This window comes from Spea bombifrons, chromosome 7 (genome assembly GCF_027358695.1).
Source record: "Spea bombifrons isolate aSpeBom1 chromosome 7, aSpeBom1.2.pri, whole genome shotgun sequence".
Lineage (NCBI taxonomy): Eukaryota > Metazoa > Chordata > Amphibia > Anura > Pelobatidae > Spea > Spea bombifrons.
Genome location: NC_071093.1, coordinates 28769393 through 28788697, shown reverse-complemented (window position 1 = coordinate 28788697; position 19305 = coordinate 28769393). Strand labels below are relative to the sequence as shown.

General features: G+C 39.2%; 1 protein-coding gene across 1 annotated transcript; it reads right to left on the bottom strand.

Moving 5' to 3' along the window:
- Positions 1-246: 246 nt before the first annotated feature.
- Positions 247-15257, bottom strand: TRAF3IP1 (TRAF3 interacting protein 1). The gene is made up of 15 exons (XM_053471071.1): positions 15106-15257; positions 14363-14431; positions 13520-13681; positions 12045-12182; positions 10275-10739; positions 8485-8562; positions 7706-7787; positions 7052-7072; positions 5934-6009; positions 4321-4404; positions 3042-3165; positions 2793-2829; positions 1906-1973; positions 1402-1625; positions 247-569 (listed from the first exon to the last, which is right to left on the bottom strand). The coding sequence occupies exons 1-15, from the start codon at positions 15223-15225 to the stop codon at positions 404-406; spliced, it is 1914 nt and encodes a 637-aa protein (XP_053327046.1). The 5' UTR covers positions 15226-15257; the 3' UTR covers positions 247-403.
- Between the last annotated feature and the right edge of the window lie 4048 nt (positions 15258-19305).

Sequence of the window (19305 nt, the reverse complement as noted above, 5' to 3'; positions counted from 1 at the left end):
CTAAGACACCAAACAGGCTGCTGGGTGTTGCAATGTTCCAATAAAACAGATCACAATCGGCTTATTGAAGAAATAAACTACCAGGCAGTTTTAAGATTGAACGATATGAACAATAGTGTGTAGTGAGGAATTATCTTCCTTGTTCAGACATGTAATCCTGATCACGTGGCACACAACGCACAAAAAGAACATAAACAATCCACCGTGCCGCAGCGGGGAGTGAATTCATCAGAGAGACCATTCCTCTTATTTATAAATATTTTATTAACGCGTGATTTAGCTCAGTATAAATATTTGTGACAGAAGTGTGAATACAAATTCAGGTTTCAGTTTTTAAACAGGACATATTACACACCGGCAAAAATATATAGTCTACAAGTGGGGGAAAAGGCATATCTACTATTCACCCTTTGGATGAAACGCTGATACCCCGGACCATTCTCTGGATTTTCTCTTCGTTGCGCAGAATATTTCCCTTCACTGTGCAGATTTTGTCCTGGTTTTCTTTGATCTGTTGGTCAAGTTCCACGAGTTCTGCCTTCAGAGGCTCCAGAGCTGCATCAGTGATACTAAATAAAGAACCGGAAAGACATCTTACATTTACATACACGAGTGAAACTATAATTATGTAAAAATTACTGATTCCAAACGTGCCCTGATCTCCAGCAGAATAAATGATAGAAACCCAGTGTCTGTTGATGATGAGTTTGATTTGATGGAGGTTGCATGCCCTTCTATACAACTCATACAAGTTGCTTGTTAGTAGATGAGTGTATGTGAAATTTATTTTTTTCCAGCTGCAGTGTAATGTGGAGTGGAGGGTAAGAAGAAAATAACGAGGGGGTATAAAGCACATATAACATTAAATTATATTTAATAAAAAAACAAACTATGGAACGCACAAAGTCAATATTGTGCCCCAAAAAGATGAGGAATTAAAGTATAGTTACACTTATACTAAGTGATGGAAGGGTAAGTATGAATCAATATAAATACATTAAAAAAAAATGCAGGTCTTTATCAACCCCCAACCAAAGTCAACCCAACTCTTAAGAAGTGTATACGAGTTCAACATTTATTTATGCGAGTTTAAACACAAGTTTGTAATAGTGATTATATACAACACAGAGCACAGAGAGGATGGCGGTGCAAAGGTTAGTGACCTAGGGAAGGAGCAGGCCTAGGGTAAGTATTTACAGAGAAGAGGCATATGAATATATGTATACCCACTGAAAACTTTAAAGAAAGAGCATATTTCTATTGTTGTGTTGACTTAATTCACTTTACAATGCCCTTCCATAAAATGTGATAGTCCCCTTTGCTTGGTTGGTGTGTGTGTTGTACAGCTAAATGTGTGATATTTATACAATATTTGAAATGCACCCACTGGTTTTTCATTACCTCTGCTCTCTCAGGAGCATTTCTGCAAGCTGGCGGTTCTCTCGTCTCCACATGTGCAGCTCGTTCTGCATGGTGTCCACGTCCTCCTGGATGTAGTCCATGATTTTACCTAGCGGCAGTGCACTGCGGCATAAAATCTGGATGGAGCTCCGCAACTTCTCAATTTCCCTCGTCACTAAATCCTTCTCCCTTTTCCTCCCATTTTCAGACAGCAGTATCTTATCCTGAAGAGAAATGAATTCTATCTTTCACACTGTAAAACCATTGAATTACAGCGATTTACAGATAAAAAAACATTCTCCTCCAATAAACCTGCAATATATCTGCGTACAAAGATTGGAACTGAATGTTCATCACTGCACACTATAAATCCATTTTCATCATCTGGCTTCTGCACCTCCTGTCTAATACAGCATACATTTGCTCCATGGGGTCCATGTATAAAGTGGATATAGAGGCAAAAGGCGATCGTTAATTTTTATATAGTGGTAAAAAATCCCTTACCTTATTTGTGGCATCTGGTTGCGTTTCGTAATCTTTCTTTGTTTCTAAGATTTTCTTGACAAGACTGCCTGTAAAACCAGAACATGTTAAGAATTGTATAATTGTATATAATTACTAGCCATTCAAGGGTTTTTATTGGTATAAATAAGCTTTAAATGGCTAATCAATAATCCAGAACATTATTCCAAAATCTAAATGTCCTTCTGCCTTAAATCTATGTTTCAAATTTCTAGAAAAGGCAAAAGGTGATATAAAGGTATAAAAAAAAACCACACACTTAAGAGGAAACACTGCCTGTGATGTCCTGGATGCACTTTGGTGGCTTCAGAGAGCTCCGCATCTTCCCTCCAATGCTAACTTCCCCTTATCAGTCTCCCTCAATGTCTATAGTGTATCTCCTTGTCCCCTTATGCTCACTTCCTTGGTGTTACCCTTGACTCTGACCTCTCGTTCACCCCATCTTAAAAACATTGCCCACATTCGTTTCTAACACAAGATCTCCTGCCTTGACTATTGTAACCCAGTCTTAGTTGGTCCTACTCGTACCCATCCTGCCCCTTTACGCACACACATATTTATATATATATATACATATATATATATCACACACTCCAGTAATAGGGCCCATACTGATTTCATGTAAACAGAGATTCTTTTGGGGGGGGATTAAGTAGCTTGAAGCAGCCATAAAAGCGTCAGGAAAGCTCTCCCACTGAAATCAGTTGTTACTGCACATGTGAATGACACTTTAAAGTCCGTATGATGGCTAGAGCATCCTTTTAGTCTGTATTATCTCTGGTATAACCAAAGGTACCGGCATTGTGACCACCTGAGTCCGCCCTCAAAACTCTACACATTTACTAACAGGACTGGCAGGGGAATCTTACCATGATTGTCATCGCCATTCAGATTTATTTGTGTGTCCTGGAAAGAGAGAGAAACACTGTCTGAAAGAGTCAACGCCAATGGTCAGATTTCTCAGGATAAAAGTTCTGGCAAATAACAGACCACCAAGATCAGCAGCAGTAACAGTGTGCGTTGTGGTGGCTATAAACTAGCAGCGGTGAAAGTATTGTTATCTGTAGCAGCTCGGAGACTCTCGAGGCCTACATAAACTAGTCTTAAGAAAGACTCACCAGCTCCATTTCAGGCATATCTGGCGGTTGTGGTGATGCTTCCTCCACTATAAACTCCTCGTCATCGTCTTCCTTTTTTTGCTGGTCTACAATGACACCAGAAACAGCCTTTCCACTGCTGACCCTGACACAGACAAAAGACCACAAATTGAAAAAAACACTAACAAAATCTAGATCCGAAAGGACATCATTAGCTTCCATCTAGATTTATTATAAAATCCAAATACAAGGAAAACGTTTAACTGTAGACTTTGAAATAAAGTGCTTAAGAACCAGATCTCACAAATCTAACTATGCATTATGCAGGTCCGTTTTAAGCCACTTAATGCATAGTTTAGTTAGCAAGATAAATAGCCCAACTCCCTCCATTTGACCAAAACAGTGATCTGTATTGCCATGTAAATGGTCCTTAACCTTTTCAAGACCATGGTGGAGTTTGAGATTTTTTACCATATGTTTGTTAAACCACTTTTCCATATATAATGTATCCAATAAAATTATACATAGTTTTGTTCAGGTCAAGTAGGGGCTTCTGCTAAAATAATTTTAAGAATAATTATTAGCGAGGTAAAAAAACAAAAAACAGTGACCCAATTTATGTTCTGCATCAATTCATTACAGTAATAGCCCACATATATATTCTAACATTTAAGAGGGCCATACCCATGCTTTACACACACACACACACACACACACACACACACACACATATATATATATATATATATATATATATGTTTATATATGTATACACACACACACACGTAGTACTCCATAGTCTTGCATTGCTGATCCCAATGTATGCGATCAGCCAGCAGAGGGAGCAATCATCTCTGTCATCATGACCTCATCATGTCAGTACTGACACCTACCAGAAGGGATAGCCTGATCTAGTACTATGTGCACATGCGCAATGAGAGCACCTTACAGTCACCTATTGGCTACTAAGTTTAGGCTAATTGCCACACTAATGATGTGCTTTAGCCACTCCTAAAGATAAGAAAATGTGTTAATAGAAGTTAAATTATGCATATTAAGTACTTGAACATGCCTTCTACACCGGTGAGGCTGCGTAAGACACTAGACTGTCCATTTAATGTACTCTATGTATGTTATAAAACTATGTAGTGTATTCACTATGCAAGACTTTCTCCTAGTTTTGTTCTACAGAAATAAATCATGAAACGGTACTCAAGGACCTTCTCAGTACCAAGCTCATCTTGAAAATTAAAAAAAAAAATACAGAAATAAAATACATGGTGTTAGAGTATAATTTCACCTTTCTGGAACAGGAGTGTCTGTGCTGCCCTGGTGTTTGATTCTTGGCGGAGCAGGCCGTGCACTTCCAGGACGAGGGATACGCCTGCAACAAAGAAAACACTTTTAATAAAAAGTCAAACAGGTGGCATGTTCCAAAAAACGGCTCATCCATTATCATCAATAGTGGATGAAATAAAGTGCCCCTTCCAATATAAATAAAAATATATACAAAAAACTACCCCCAAAACCATTAAGTATAAAAAATGCAAACGCAACACAGATTTACCCCCCCAAAAAATGTTTAATATGTGTAACATAATTATTGGCACCCCTATGAATTCATGAGGAAAATATATTTGAAGTATATTCCAAATGAAATTTTAAATTTTTAGTACACTTGGGTGACTGGGAATGGGAAATTGTTAAATATGACTTCCTATTTCACAGGGGTATAAATATTAGGGGACACAAAGGAGAAATTCCCTTGGTCATTCAGCACAAATGCGCCAAAGGTTGCTGAGCTTCACAAAATGGGAAGTGGCTAAAAGGAAATAGCAAAAGCATTGGAAATGCCCATTTCCACCATCAGGGCAACTGGACCTAGAAATGTTCTAAATCAACCTGGAAGAGGACACGTGTCTATATTGTCTCAACGCACTGTGAAGAGGATGGTTCGAGTGGCCAAAAAATCTCCAAGGATCACAGCTGGAGAACTGCAGAAGGTAGTTGCATCTTGGGATCAAAAAGGTTGATTTTAAGAGTTTTTTTGGCAATTAAGAGGTGGGTTTTGCACACACACAGAGAGGTAGCCAATATGAAAAAGTATCTCATGGTTTAATATGGTGGACCTGGACATTTGGTTAGGATACACGGCATTAGCTATTTTCCAGCAGGACAATGATCCAAAACATCCATCAAAATCAACAACATTTTTTGACTGACCAAACCTACCATGACATCCTTGTCCTCTGACTTGAACCTCATAGAAAACATGTGGGGTGAACTGAAGAGGAGAGCTACCTCAAAATGTGAAAGATCTGGAGAGATTCAGTATGGAGAAAGGGTCTCGGATCCCTTGTAGTCTCCAACCTTATCAGGCATTATAGAAGACTCAGAACTGCTATCTTGACAGGTAGCACAAAGGATTGAATAAAAGGGTGCCAATAATGGTAACATTTTTTGATAAACCTGTGTTGTGCTTGAAATTGTTTGATATCCATGAAAGGAGAATAATCAATGGATTAAACAATAAAGACCATTTTCACAGCCTTTTTTACTCATATTTACCAAGGGTGCCAATATTAGTGGAGGGCACTGTATGCGGGGTATGACTGATCAGATGTTGCTGAACATAAATTGGATGATGGTTCAGCTGTGGCACGTACAGTATAGAAGACAATAGGTTTGCAAAAAAAGATTGCAAAAATGTGCTTTATTTCTTTTTAGACAATTTCTTTTTATCTATTATCACTTATAATTATGTTTTATATATTTCTATTATTTTCAAAGAGGCTAAGCTTAGGGAGGCAAGGCACATTACTAGATGTGCCAAAACAAACACAGAGGAGGAAATTGCCAAAAATGCATACTAAAAGTAATCACTTCTGGTGGGATTATAAACACTGGAATTACCTTTGTGCAATCATATTGGATTGACCATCTACAGCATCTGCATTTTCAGGAGTGAGAGTCTGTGTGGATGGGACCTCTGCAAACAGAATGCACATATGATTAAAATGAGATGCCAAAAAAAACCCTAAAATTATTATATACACTACAACCGCACCCCTCTGACCCAGTCATCTAGCCATCACAATTTGGCCCTTGTCAAAGTCGCTCAGATCCTTACGCTTGCCCATTTTTCCTGCTTCTAACACATTGACTGATGATAAAATGTTCACTTGCTGCCCAATATATCCACCCACAGACAGGTGTCATGATAACAACATTATCAGTGTTCTTCACTTCACCTGTCAGTGGTCAAAATGTTATGGCTGATCGGTGTATAAAAACAAACAAGGATGCTTTTGAAATGGGTAGAAACCTTTTTGCATTTAATTATATACTTAATATTCATAAAAACAAAAAAACCATACCCCTAATTCTATAATGTTTGGGGAAATATGAAGGGTTAATACCTCGAGCAATTGAGCTTTCATCGGCAAGAAAGATCTCTACGGCGGAGCTACTCAGTCTGAATACAAGTCTCCGTCACAAAAACAAAATATGGATGTATTCTATAAAGTTTTTCATGCTCAAATGATCATAGTTCAGCTTAAGGCTCTATAAACAAATTTAAAAATATGTACTACTAAGGCAGTGATGGCAAACCCATGGCACGCGTGCCACAATGAGCATGCCAAGGCCTCTGTTGTGGCATACTGCCAGGCTGCTGACTGCTCGGTGTCTGCTCTTTCCAAAGGTGGCCGGTATTGCCGGCCGCTGGAGGAGCAGGGCCGTTTGTGGAGATTGCCTGCACATTATCTCCTCCTTTGCACTTTACCTCTTCTTTCTTGTCATCTCTCCATATCTTGCTCCCCAATTCTAACCTTACTGAATTACTGTGGTGGGGGCACAAGACCTCTGTTCAGTGCGCCCTCAGCACCTTGCTAAAATAAAGCTGTGTGATGTACAAGTGTGTGTCTGTTGTGTAGAGTGTTGGCACTTTGAGGTCTGCAACTTGGTTTCATCCAGAAATTTGGGCACCCAGGCCCAAAAACATTGGGACTAAGGGATTTGTAGAATCTTACCTTGATCACTGCCCGAGTCCCCTGCAAAGATTAAACAAGACATTTCAGACAGCATCTTGGTAACAAACCAACACTAGAAGAAGGAGATTGCTGCAGACTGCCAGCACAAGCTGTCTATAACCTGCAGGTAATCATATCAAATTCACTGCAAAGGCAACTGTGTTTTAATTCATTTAATTAAGTTGGACACACTTTTAGATTGCCAGTGCACATGCACACCATACTAGAAGCTAACCAACCCCTGCACTGACTGACTCACGACTTCCGAGGAGTTGAACTAATGCATATTAAAGTACTTGACAAGCAAAGGTGGGGTGGCATTGGGAACTGGAGTGTTACTTTAGGGTCTCTGCTCATTTACCAGAAGTACGAGGTTAAACACTCCAGCAACACCTGAACAACCATATAATGGGAAAAGAGATTTGTCTTTTTAAAGGACAGAATTTTAAAACTGCCTCCAAAACGCAGGTTAAGGCAAAGCGACTCTCTGATAATTAGAGATATAACAGCTTGCGCATGGACCCAAATTTCAACTCATGAATGTACCCTCTCTCTCCCCCTAGACACAAAACATTGCAAGGTGTAGAGGTTATTTACAGCCAAAGGCTGTGTCTTCTTCAAACTTTTACTCTCTACCAAGAAAAAGAAACTTACCTTCTCCTTCCCCTTTGGCTGGTCGTCTCTCTCGAAGTTTTGAGGCAGAAGGCCGAGTGATTTTTGTGGAACTCGTAAGCACCTTAGTAAGAAAAATAATAACTTGGAGTCCTCTTTTTAACCCCTTAAGGACAATGGGCGGTCCCTAAACCCATTGAAAACAATGCATTTTGAGCCATATACATGTACGGGCTTTGTCATTAAGGGGTTAACATTATACCAAGTGGATTTGGGGTGTATTATATAAACAGAATTATAAAACTTTTTATTTTTCATTAAATAGAAAGTCTCCTAAGAATAATGTGAAAAGAAAAAAATTGTAATTTGGACACAAATGCATGGAGATTTTTTGCAATTAATGATAAAGAATAAAAATGGATGACAATTAAGGTACTATAAATAATATTTACAATCTTTATAAAACTGGTAAAATTTGAATATATTGAGGTTTTTGCTTTGTAACTGTTCTGTCACCAGCAGTTTTATTCATTGACCTCCAACTTGGCTTTCAAACGTTCTGTAAACACTTATCAAAGTATGTTTAGATGTTATTTTTTTACTTTTTAAAGATTTAACAATCATTGTACTGCCTACATTACAGAAAGGGGTGTAGGAGTCAAAACATCTTCTTTTGCAGTAATGTAAAACAAAACAATGCTATGTTTAATCAAACAGAAACTTACTGAAATAAAGTTATTTCATTAAATATGAAGAATGTTCTGTTGACCCACCAATGCTTCCATACAGAAATTACACTCAACATCCAAGTATTCTCTTACCTCTCTATCTGCTGCAGACTTGCTCTCTTTCGCAGAGATAGCTGAAGCTTTCTTTGTATGTTCTTCTGGTCTTTTATGCTATCAACAGAAAAACAAGTGTTGTCATATATATATATATATATATATATATATATATATCTATATACATATACATATACATACACACACACTATACACATACATATATATACATACACATATACACAGTGACCTCCGCTAATATTGGCAGCCTTGGTAAACATAAGTGAAGAATGCTGTGAAAGTTTTCTTTATTGTTTAAACACGTTGGTCCATTCTTCAAAAAAAAAAAAATACTCTGCTTTTATATATATATATATATATATATATATATATATATATATATATACCGTATTTGCTCGATTATAAGACGACCCTGATTATAAGACGACCCCCCAAAATCTGAATATTAACTTATGAAAAAAAGAAAAAGCCTGAATATAAGACGACCCTATAGGAAAAAAGTTTTACCAGTAAATGTTAGTTCATGTAAACTATGTGAACAATTGTTTGTTAATAAAAGCTATGATTGCGAAAAATATTTAGTTTTTATTTCTTTTTTTTTTTCAACCTGCCCCCCCAGTTATGCACATCTGCCCCAGGCTTGCCACTCTGCCCCAGAAATGCCTTATACCCCATATATGCCACTGTGCCCCATGATATGCCTTTTAACCCTCTAAATGCCACTGTGCCCCATGATACGCCTTTTAACCCTCTATATGCCACTGTGCCCCATGATATGCCTTTTGACCCCCTATGTGCCACTCTGCCTCCAGAAATGCCTTATACCCCTATATGCCACTCTGGCATTTAGGGGGTTAAAAGGCATATTATGGGGCAGAGTGGCATGTAGGGAGGTAAAAGGCATTTCACAGAGCACTCTGCCTCCAGAAATGCCTTACACCCCCCATTTAACACTCCCCCTCCCTCCTCCAAACGTACCGGTGCTTCTGAGTTGGGGGGGGCGCATAACACAGGAGGATCGTGTAGAGCTCTACGCGATTGTATCGTGTAGAGCTCTACGCCATTATATCGCGTACAGCTCTACACGCAGCCCGGACTAAGCACCGGGGACTCAGAAGCACCGGTAAGTTGGGAGGCATAACACAGGAGGATCCAGGTCCCCTGCATCGCTGCGGGGGATCTGGATCTTAGTCTCATAATCAGACCTATTTGAGGTCTGATTATAAGACGACCCTGATTATAAGACGAGGGATATTTTTCAGAGCATTTGCTCTGGAAAAAACCTTGTCTTATAATCGAGCAAATACGGTATATATCTCAAGTAATTGCAAACACAATACAGGTTTATCCCCCAAGAAAATGTTTTAAAAAAGAATTGTGAAATCTGTGTGGCTCAGTTATTGGCACCCCTATGAATTCATATAAAACAAAAATATATTTGAAGTTTATTCCCATTGGTATTTTGCAATTGTTAGTACACCTGGGTGACTAGGAACAGGAAGATGTTCAACCCCGACTTCCTGTTTCACAGCAGTATAAATATTAGACATAGGCCAAATCCTCTTAGCGATTCATCAAATTGGTAAGACCAAGGAATATAGACACGCAAAAACACGCATACAATAAGATCTGGAGATTCCCATGGATTATTACATTTGTATAATACAGATCTTTATACAGTGTTTATTTATACCCAGATGTTAAAAAGTTACTTTTCAAAAAAAAAAAAAAAAAGTATAGTAATATTTTATAACTATTGTGAACAAATGATATGAACCAAATGCAAGCACCTCGTAGCAGGTACTGACCTTATTTTCCAGCCTCTCTGGGTCATCACGAGTTTCTTCATCTCTTGCTCTTTGACTTTCCTCATCTCTCATACGTTCTTTTCTCCTTTCCCTTTCAAGATCCTTCTCCCTGTGCCTCTCCTTTTCATGGTCTCTATCTCTTTCCCGTCCTCTCTCTCGATCCTTGCTTTTGTCCTTCTCCCTCTCTTTTCCTCTGCTGCCTTCACTTCTCCTCTCTTTGCCTTTCTCGCGTCTAGATTTCTCTTTGGTTCTGTCTTTTTCGGTTTCATGTTGACTCTCGCTTGTTCTTTTTTCTTTGTCATTTTTTTCCCTTTCCCGGATTCCATCTTTCTCCATTGCTCCATCTCTCTCCTTCCTTTGTTCTTTCACCCTCTCGGGATGTTTCTGCTCCACTTCTTGCTGTCGCTGTCTTTCTTTCCTCTCCCTACTTCCGCTTCTCTCCCTAATATCAAGTTCTCTTTTGTCCTAAAACATAAACAGGGATTAATGTAGTATAATCAGGTGCATCTACAAATTAATTTACCTGTGCAGAATAACATATCTGGCAGCAGTTTGATTAGAAAGACATTATTGCTTTCCTTTTTCTGGATGAATGAAACAGAGGCATCACAGAAACCAAGAGACTGGTTTAATTTGTCATAGCAACCCCAGTGTTATGAAGATAGAGGGTTAGAAGGGCACCTGACCACACATCATCATCCCGAGTTACTGAATTTCATATTGGGCACTATGAAATCACTACTGCCAAAGCAATGCTCCCTGCACCCAGTGCACCATCATCCTCAAACCATCTCCCTTGTTTCAACAACTTAAGGATTTGCACTTCAAGGTTAATTATGGTCTTATAGACATTATTAGACGAGACAAATTCCCAAACATACTTGACTCTACAATGAGATTAGTAGAGAAAGATCTATTCTATAAACAATGCAATGGATGATGAGAGATATTTTATGCAGAATGTATTATAAACAATCTATGGTAAAGGGTTCATTTATGTATTGAAATTGACAACATTCTTTAAAGATTTGTAATTCAAAGGATGCATTAAAAACCTAAAGAGGAAGTCTACAATACCTGGCTGTATACAGTAATGTAGGTTAGCATTGAGTAAAAAACAAACCTGTTTATCTCAGTTTTCCATAATATTTAGCTTTTTCTTTAGTTTTTGTATAATACACTGTTTTTAGACAGCTGCATTAAACCTATTGTGCTAGTTCTGTTACGCGAGTCCGGTCTACTAGACAAACACTCTGAGTTTTTTGCCATACTACCTGCAGTAAACAATACAAAACCACTCATCGTTAATCACCCTGCCAGACACTGTAATCAAAGTCTATAGAGAACGGACTTCATTAGCATTGCCATAAAGAAATGAGTCCGTGTGGTGTTTGCGTTGCGAACTCACCCAAAATATCACATGGCTGATATTGGCAGCCACTAGTCTGCAGACAAAGAAAGTTTATAGGAAATGAGACAAACCCAGTTCTTTTCTCAATGCCAACTTACTGTACATAGCATTGTATTTTACGCTCAAGTTGAAAAATATTTTTCCGTGGGACTTCTGCATAGACTGATTGCGATACAGAGGAACGGTTGTTCCACAGAATTATTATTCTATGATTTGCAGTCCCTATCAAGTAAGGCCTCATGCAAAGGGCACCATAGGTTGCACACGGCCAATTAATTGCCAAAATTGGCTTGTCTCCAAAAACATGTTTTTGCTTTAGAGTCCTAGTAGTGAGGTCTTTGCAATTAGGGCCAACTCACATCAGTCTCCCTGTGGGTGCGCCGCTCTTCTGGTTTGGCATCTTTTTTGTCCTGAGATTTGGTCGTTGACGGTGGCTTTCCTTTGAGTTCTGGTTTCTCACCAGCCAGAACTCTTCTGACAGCATCTTCACTGGACAGCTGCACAAACAATTACCAAGTCATTACAACAGACAGGTTATAGCAATGCCATCTTGGAAAAATAAGATACATCACTAAGAATCAATATTTTTTGCTAGTACTTAGTAGTTCAGCAGCTTTACAAGTCTTCTGTTTCACTTGGTCTTGGAAGAAAACTTTTTGTTTTTTTTTTTTTGTTCCGTGATGGGCACAGTTAATTCAAGACAGGGAATATCATACAAAAACATGTACTTCAAAGTATGAACTTTACTATGCATCTCCACAATGTTTTATCTTGAAAACGAGCTACTCTACTGGGGACAAGAAGACCTCTCACAATGGACTTCCATCAACTGGAGGACTACTGACCCATTTTCATGGCACATCAAAAATTGCAGAGTGGCTTGAAAAATATCATTATTATATATTGTTATTATAATATATAATATTCGTTATTATTAAAATGCTGGACATTTGATTCAATACAAACTAGACATTCTGCAAATCCAAAAACAGTAAATAGTCAATTTTGTTTAGACTTCCCTTCAATGTATTTGTTGTTATGCAAATAAGACAGTCACCTATAACCCCAGTGCCCAGTTGTTCATCCTCATTAGTATGTAATGGCCTTATGCTTAAATGCAGTCTGTCCTCCCTTCCTTCAAGATGAACTTCACTATGTGAAACGCCAAGCACACCGTCACTGGACTCTGGAGCAGCATGTTATCTAGAGTTAGCGGATGCCAAACGTGTGCAGATGCTCGGCCATGAAAACACGTTTCGTGAAGTTCCTGATGTTCAATGTTTCTGCTGATGTTGCTTCTAGAGGCAGTTTGGAGCTCTGTAGTGAGTAATGATTTTTGCACGCTACACGCTTCAGCACTCCGCAGCCCCGATCTGCGATTGTTTGTGGTCTACCACTTCGTGGCTGAGCTGTTCTTACTCCTAGAAATGTTGCAAAGTGACAATAGTGGCATCCTATGTCAGTGAAGCGTTTAAAGTCACTGAGCTTTCAGTACAACCCATTCTACTGATATTTTTTTTTTCTCTATGAAGATGGCATGTCTATTTGATTGATTTTATACACCTGCTAGCACAGAGTGAGGCTGAAAGACCTAAACTCAATGAGGAGGGGCTTCAACATACTTGGTCATACAGTGTTTTTCTTCTTTATTTTTACATTTTTATCATTGTCTGGTAGCAAAGTTTATATTTGTACCTTGATTTACAAGATTTGCACTTTAAGATCTTTAAAAAGGAGAGGCTGGTGGGGAGATGGTAAGGTTGGTAAAATAACCCTAGTGAAATAGCCTAGGTTGTTATTAAAAGCATTAATTAAAGGTTAATCTCGGGCTTACCTTGTTCAAGCAGCATTTGCCGATTGCTTGCAGAAGCTCGTTGGTACGTTCTGGTTCATGTCCAGCTACAACTCTAGCAGGCTTCACAGCTAGAGGTTCCCCAGTCACCAGCACAACCACATCGATGGCCTTCTGCAGGAAGCTGATCTTGGCATCCTTATCCTAAAGAGAACCACAACCAGAATCGAAGTCTTTAGTTGAAGTTTATATCGGGCAAAATTCAGTTCAGTTATCCAAAAAGCTGACCTCAGGGAAGCAGAGAACTCTACTACACTCTGGATAACCCTGGCTCAACATAGAAAACAGGACGGCATGTGGTATAATAATACTGGGTATGTTGTGTGGTTGTGTGTGTGTGTGTGTGTGTGTGTGTGTGTATATATACACACAACATACCCAGTATTATTAAATTAAATTTAAAATGTTATGTTCAAAAGTGCCTTCTCCTTTGTCTTCCAAACATGAAATGATAAATATGTAGATTACAAACAAAGAAAGCATAGATACCTTTCGCCATAAGGTTAAATACACATATGTTGTACAGCGTTATGGAATAGGAACACTCAGCATATTGAGTATGCTTCTGGAGAGCAAACAACAAAACGCTTCCACTGTACAGAGTACAGATATCCAATTTAAATACACTTATCCCAGTGTAAACACATCTTTGACACCTATAAATTAGTGCATGACTACTGGGGATGTCAGATGGCTTACATGACTATGCCCAACATGTATCCCAAGGTTTTAACAGATTCATTCAATTGGTGTTTATCCAGCCTACTTTTACAGTGTATCCCCTCCCCCCTTCGTTATAGAGCATGTAACAGCGTTAATTCTTACCTTTACATTATCAGATTTCAGTTCTGATTCTGGGTACAAACCCTCGAAAAACCCAGTAGTTCGGATCACCTGCAAATTACATTTACGAGAAATAAGTGTTTGCCAGCAGTTCGTTTGTCACCAACCAGGCTGCTACAACAAAAATAAACAAAAGTAACACACTGAATACGCACAAGATACTGCGTGTGTTTTTAAGAGGAAATAAAATCATGCAGCGATATTGGTATATAATATATCTGCTGTAATAGGATACAAATACATAATATAGCATAGCAGCAACAGGTGGAAACTCTGTAAAACCACACAAAAATCACACTACCCAAACAAAATATAGTAAATTAATATATATTATTGTTTATTGATCATTATAGCGCCATCAGATTCTGCGGCGCTGTACAAAGGGAAGACAGGACAATCAATGGTGATCCTACTTATGTGTTGAGAGAGAGAGAATAGAGAGAAAGAGAGAATAGAGAGAAAGGGGGGGTAGAAAGATAGAGTAGCTGTAGACACACACACACACACACACACACACACACACACACACACACACACACACACACACACACACACACACACACAGTTTTCCTTTCACCCAGGAACACAGAGTAATAGACGTCTTCCCAGGTACAGCAACAATCAGACTAATGTGGAACCTCAGCACCCGTGGGTGTCAAGCATCATGGGAGTTGTAGTTCAGCTCTCATTCCTGTTCCGTTAAGGTATGCCCGTGTCGGCCTCACCTCAGTGAAAATATCGTGCAAATACCGAAACGGAGGCTTTCCGAGTAGTTTGTCGGTGAGTGGAGGTTTTCTGATCACCTTCCCCAGAGTATCCTGAGTGCGGCGTATAACTGACTCCATCCCAGCAAAAGACCTGAAAATAATAATAATAGTACGTTATCAGTTATTCAATGAGCGCCGCTTCTTCCCGCCATAACAACCCTTAAGAGACTCGAGACCGATTTTGACAACACCGACAAATCCTACCCAAAGTCCCTTGCTCTCTGAGAACACCCTCTACGCCGTTACCGACTGTTAGTAGCCATAGTAACAAGCCGTACCACAGCGTGGGAGGGGCGATGCTTCCATTGTAGTGGGCGGGTTGCTGAGGCTACCGTGACGCTGCTGGCTGTTCAATAAGCTCCTCCTGTAATATGTAAATGAGATTACCGCCTCCAGAGGCCGTGTCTGAGCCTTCCAAAGCCCTTCTATGTTATATAGCGCAGTGCCGTAGTCGTTCGGGAATTAGAGAATAGTTCTGGCAGAGACAATTTCATATATATATATATATATATATATATATATATATATATATATATATATATATATATATATATATATATAAAATGTACACATATACACACACTATACAGAGAGTACAGTGATGACAAATAATAAAGAGCTGACCGGTGGCATCATGATGTAAATAAATATGTGGTATTCGCTGTTATTAGTATTTTATTAGAAACCCGGGAATCTGAATGTGTATACGTTTTATGCTCCCCTTTCTGTATATTGTACATCAAAAATAATAAAATATGGTGAAAAATTGAAAAAAACCGTCCTGACTTTTATTTGAAACGCTCTTTTACAAAAGACTTACAAGATCCGCTAAATTCTGATATTTGTCCTGAGTTTAGAAACATCCAATTTGTAAATGATTTTTTTTTTTGCAAATTAGATAGCATATTGCTATTTCAAAATAGAAATGTTTAATTTTTCCCCCCAAATAAGCGATCGTGACATTGTAACACATATATCTGTCATGAATCCCTAGGTCATCCCTACAGGACACGCAGAATTTTACCATAGAGTATAAAAACTGCTGGGATATAGATATAAAACACCAGCCTCCTCACGCCTGAGCCTCCCAAGCTGAGTGAAGTTTGGCGTCAACTAGAACTCTCTATAAAATAATAATAATATCCATTAATAAACAAGTGTCTATATGTGTACATACCAGACTGGAATGAGACGGTTTTTATATAGGGGACTGGGTCTTTAGTATAGGTGCTGGAGTGCATATGGCCCACTAGACCTTCTCCCCTGGAGATCCTCCAACCTGGAGGTTGGTGCGTTGGGCACTTGTTTATGGGCGCCATTTTGTAGGGAAACCCGCTTTGGAGGCTGGCAGGAAACGTGGGATTTATATAGAGGTATTATAATGTAATGTAAGGAGACCAATGGATTTGAATAAAACCATTGCACCTCATAATCAATTGTAATTCCCTGCGAGATTGCCAACTTTGTTGCCCCCCACCCAGACCCTTCAGCCCCAAACAGAACACAGGTGCACCATCTCTGCTGTGATACGATACAAAACACTTTTGGATCATGCTGGAAACATGTTGGCTTTGTGTTTAATTACATACGGTTGGAACACCCTTTTATGGGCAAAAAACACTTTTGGGCCACGCTGGAAAAATGAAGGTTTCATACAGGGACGTGGACCCTTCAAATTTGGAATGTTATAGGGGTGGTTCAGTGGACTTTTACCCTTCAAAATCCTCAGTTACTTATTCAAAATGTTTAATAGGATGGGGTTGGCACATTGGGCACCTTTTTATAGGCAAAACCACTTTTGGGGCAGGCCAGAAGCATGTCGGTTGGATGAAGGGCGGTGATCCCTTTGTGTCCGTGCTGTGATTTGGGTCGCACAATTAATTATTATCCCTCGAAATCCTCAGATACTTTTTCAAAATGCTTAATATGATGGGGTCGGGCACCCTTTTTATTGGCAAAAACACTATTGGCCAGGCTGGAAACATATAGATTTCATGTAGGGGGGTGAACCCTTCGTATCCGTGCTATGATTTGGTGGCCCAATGGATTTTAACCCCTTGAAATCCCCAGTTATTTAAAATGCATTATTACATAGGGGTGGCACATTGGGCACCCTTTCTGAGCAGGCTGGACACATGTAGGTTTCGTGTTGGGTGGTGAACCCTTTATATCGGTGCTGTTATCTGGGTGGCCCAATGGATTTTAACCCCTCAGAATCCTTTGTGATGTGAATTTGTGCCAAGCATGTGACCTTATTTTTAACATACCACAAAGTCTAGACATGTTTGTATGCTTTGCGGATGTGTTGTATTATGTGCTTTGTAAAAAAATATTCTTGTGGTGTTGCTTTATTATAATAATTGTTTACTGGTTTGAATACGAAGCTGGTCAAATAAGGAGCCAACTTCAGCATCGTCCTAATGCTGGGTGGTATGTATGAGCAAGCTTTTTCTGCATTACATCAAAGCGACATGCTTCCAGCCTGCCCCAAAAGTGCAAAAGTTAAGACAGTTGCATACAAACCCAGTACAGCCCAATAGAAATCAGGACACTTGGGAGGTACGGTCCATACAGTTTTAGATCAGGTAAAGCCCACCATGGGACACACAGATTATATATATATATATATATATATATATATATATATACATATATATACATACATATATATATATATTTCTATATATTCTTTGTGTGTTCTGCGGTCCAACTAAATGACATCATGTTTATTTACACATGCCTTTAATCCTTTGATATGAAGCCTTTATTCGCTGCATATATGTACATGAAAGCCAGTAATGTGATCAGCACTGGATATACCAATTATGTTTTATTATTCAGTAAAACATTCAGAAGTCCGTGTAGAATGACGTAACACTGGAACAAGCCAATCAGACAAGGGCTTACAATTCTGTTCCCTTACCCGGAAGCAAACTGACATGTGCTGTTACACAAATCCACAGGGGTTGCGACTAGTTCCTATCCGGTAGAAGGATCATGTCCTTTACAGGGATAGGACATAGCTTGCTCAGTGTGTGTGAGCTATTTTCTATCCAGCAAAATTACCTTTTGCCCCCTAGTGGTCAGGTCCTGTACAGGGATAGGAACTATCCAACTCATGTAAAGAGAGCTAGTTTCTATCCCTGTAAAGGACCTTTTGCTCCATCGTGGCCAGGTCCTGTTAAAGGATAGGAACTAGATGGTTCATGGTGAGAAATCTAGTTACCATCCAGCTTAAGGACACTTATCTCTCCAGCTCACACAGGTCCCTTACAGGGATTGAAACTAGATGGTTTACGATGAGAAATCTAGTTTCTATCCAGCTAAAGGAGTTTCATACCTCCAGCTCACACAGGTCCCTTACAGGGATAGGAACTAGACGGTTCATAGTGAGCAATCTAGTTTCCATCCAGCTAAAAGACTTTCATACCTCCAGCTCACGCAGGTCCTTATACAGCCAAGAGACAATTATACCTCCAACTCACACAGGTCCCTTACAGGGATAGGAACTAGACGGTTCATAGTGAGAAATCTAGTTTCCATCCAGCTAAAGGACTTTTATACCTTCAGCTAACAATGGTCCTTTACAAGGATAACAATCCCTAGTTCTTATACTGCCAAGGGACTCATATCTCTTGCTCACACAGGTCCCTTACAGGGATAGAAACTAGACGGTTTATAGTGAGAAATCTAGTTTCCCTCCAGCTAAAGGACTTTTATACCTTCAGCTAACAATGGTCCTTTACAAGGATAACAATCCCTAGTTCTTATACTGCCAAGGGACTCATATCTCTTGCTCACACAGGTCCCTTACAGGGATAGAAACTAGACGGTTTATAGTGAGAAATCTAGTTTCCATCCAGCTAAAGGACTTTCATACCTCCAGCTCACTACAGGAATAGGAACTAGACAGTTCATAGTGAGAAATCTTGTTTCCATGGTCTTGCCATGGTCATAAAGGCAAGAAAAATTCCAGAAACATTGTCTATTAGATTTTATTTACTCTAACGTGGTTTCATAACATACCCATAGATATTCCTAATAATAATTGTTGTGTTAATGAGTACCGACGTGTCCTTTTCATGACTCCAATTGTCTTCCATCTGTCCTGGATTCACACCTTAACCCTGTGTGGTCCCTAATCATCTGAGCAGGAGA

What these genes read in the sequence shown, in the direction of transcription:
- TRAF3IP1 (XM_053471071.1), bottom strand. Translation starts at nt 15,225, where the DNA reads ATGGAGTCAGTTATACGCCGCACTCAGGATACTCTGGGGAAGGTGATC. An exon ending in CAGAGAGGCTGGAAAATAAG is followed by an intron (nt 8,563 to 10,274) that starts GTCAGTACCTGC and finishes TTCTGTTGATAG; the next exon opens with CATAAAAGACCAGAAGAACA. An exon ending in ATATGCCTGAAATGGAGCTG is followed by an intron (nt 2,830 to 3,041) that starts GTGAGTCTTTCT and finishes CTCTCTTTCCAG; the next exon opens with GACACACAAATAAATCTGAA.